The sequence below is a fragment of the Larimichthys crocea genome, unplaced genomic scaffold (genome assembly GCF_000972845.2).
Source record: "Larimichthys crocea isolate SSNF unplaced genomic scaffold, L_crocea_2.0 scaffold64382, whole genome shotgun sequence".
NCBI lineage: Eukaryota > Metazoa > Chordata > Actinopteri > Sciaenidae > Larimichthys > Larimichthys crocea.
In genome coordinates, this window is record NW_020858468.1 from 1 (window position 1) to 2490 (window position 2490).

Below are 2490 nucleotides of genomic sequence, written 5' to 3' on the forward strand. Positions count from 1 at the left end.
CAGCAGCAGCGTTGTGGTTTTCTATTGCACTGTTGGTTTGCTTCTGCTAACACGACGCTCTGAAGGTAACACACACATGAACCCTCCAACACACACACGACACTGTCGGAAAGAAACTAAGAATTTTTAATCAAACTTTATATTGAATATTTTATTTTCTAATTTGTCCCTGCAACAGATCTATAAAATAAAATAATACATTTCTTCCCAGGTCAGTTTAAGGTTGTTGGTTCACCTGAGCCAATAGCTACAATTGCCGGTGATGACATAATTTTGCCGTGTCACCTGAATCCTGCCAAGGAAGCTGTTTCAATGGCCGTGGAGTGGACGAGACCTGATTTGACCCCCAGATTTGTCCATGTGAGACGTGGCGGCGAGGACCTGCTGGATGGCCAAAACCTGATGTATGAGGGAAGAACATCAATGTTCATCAACAAGCTAAAGCATGGAGACACTTCACTGAGACTGTCCAACGTGAAACTCTCTGATGCAGGAAAATACAGATGTTTCTTTCCAGATTATAATAGAGACGCTTTTGTTGAGCTTGTTGTTGGTAAGTTGCATGAACATAATTTTGCCTAAATTCATCACAGCAATTGTTTTCTACATTGTGCTTTATATTCTTATAGTTGTAAACACCCACACTAAACAGCATTAGCCCAGTCTTTTATTGAGGGAGAGACAGAAATGTAGCATTGACTTCATAGAGATCCTAGTCTGCCTGTGTCAATAAACCATTTTGGTACACATTGAAATATTTCAATAAAAAGAAAATTGGATTGGGGGTCCCCAAAAAGGTAATCAGTAAATGTACAGATTTTTATTAAGTCATTAAGCTAAGATTATATTTTCAGAAAATTATTACTCTACTATGAGAACAGTGACACTTTGCTAAAAAGTGGATATGAAGTTGTAAAGAAACAATAAATTATCGCTTCAGTTTTTAATTGAATTCCACTTTCCCTTCTCATCAGGTGTTGTATCCTCACCTGCTATAGTAGGCATTGACCGATCCAGTACTGGATTGGTTCTACAGTGTGAGTCTAAAGGCTGGTATCCAGAGCCTGAGGTGTTCTGGCTGGACGCTGAGGGAAACCTCCTCTCTGCTGGACCTACAGAGACAGTCAGAGGTCCTGATGACCTCTATACTGTCAGCAGAAGATTGACTGTGGAGAAGAGATACAGCAACAGCTTCACCTGTAGAGTCCAACAGAAGAACATCAACCAGACCAGAGAGACTGAAATCCAAATTCTAGGTGTTTTTTTTTTCTTTTTGCTCACTCACCTTTTATCAGCGAAAATCTACTTTTATTTAAATGTCATTTTTTTCTTTTGTTTGTCATTTCAGAGGATGTATTCACAGCCCCGTCCTCTTCTGCTGTTCGTATCTCCATGGTCTTGTCTGTTGTTGGCTTCCTGCTTTGTTCTGTAGCTTTCGTTGTTTGGTGTAAACTAAGAAACAACAAAAGGAGTAAGTTATACATTTCAACTTTTGTCTGAGGTTCTCTTTAGATAGGAATCCATGTCATGACTATCCATGTTAGTCATTTCGCTGACGCTTTTATCCAAAGCAACTTACAGGGAGCATTTTGGGGTTCAGTATCTTGCCAAAAAACACTGTGACATGCAGACTGCAGGAGCCCGAGATCAAACGACCGATCATCTGATTAGTAGATGACCCACTTTACCCCTGAGCCACAGCCGCCCACATGTAGACATTAAACTTACAAGAAAAGTCCAAAGCACTCTCTTCAAAATAACTGGAATGCCATGCCATGGCAAAACAAATAAAAAGGTCACAAATGACATCGGGCCACCATGTAGAGTTTTATCTAAGGGTCAACCATTTTGAACCGGCATTCACATAAAGTTGTTCTGTTTACGTTTTAAGATTCTGTTTATTAAGGTTCAGGTCATTTTTCTATACAAATGCAGGACTGCTTAAATACAACAGGTTTGAACCTTTAATTCAACAGTTCTCTTCCTCTGTTTGTGTACAGATAACAAGATGCACCATGACAATGAAACTGGAGATGGAACAGCTGAAACAGACGAGCTTGTAGAAGAACCAAAGAAAATGGAGGATCAGAAAGAGGAAAAGTTAAAGGAGAAAGAGGAAGAACAGAACGACATCAGATATTTGATTTCAGTACTGGAGGAAAAGAAGAAAGAACTGGAAAACTCCAGAGACGAACTGAAATCACAGATAGAGGGGGTGGAGAAAATGATGAAGAAGAGTGAGAAGGAACTTGAGAATGTAAAGTATGGTTTCCTTTGGGACAAAGATGACAAAATGAACAAGCTATTAGAGGTCAAACAGGAACTTGTCAACAAAAAGACAGAATGTGAGAAATCTTTCCAGAGCACAGTGGAAATACTGCAGGAAACAGAGAGCGTGATTAAAAGACTAACAGAAAGGAAAAACAAAGTCGAGAAGCAGGTTGAAGAAATGAAAAAACAACTTGAAGAGACAAAGAGACGAGATTCAAC

General features: G+C 39.5%; 1 protein-coding gene across 1 annotated transcript; it reads left to right on the forward strand.

Moving 5' to 3' along the window:
• Positions 1–186: 186 nt before the first annotated feature.
• LOC113745321 (butyrophilin subfamily 3 member A2-like) lies at positions 187–2395 on the forward strand (the record flags this gene model as incomplete). The annotated part of the gene is made up of 4 exons (XM_027276851.1): positions 187–553; positions 975–1256; positions 1349–1471; positions 2001–2395. Coding segments are annotated over 4 exons (1167 nt in total), but the record flags the coding sequence as incomplete, so codon positions are not given.
• Between the last annotated feature and the right edge of the window lie 95 nt (positions 2396–2490).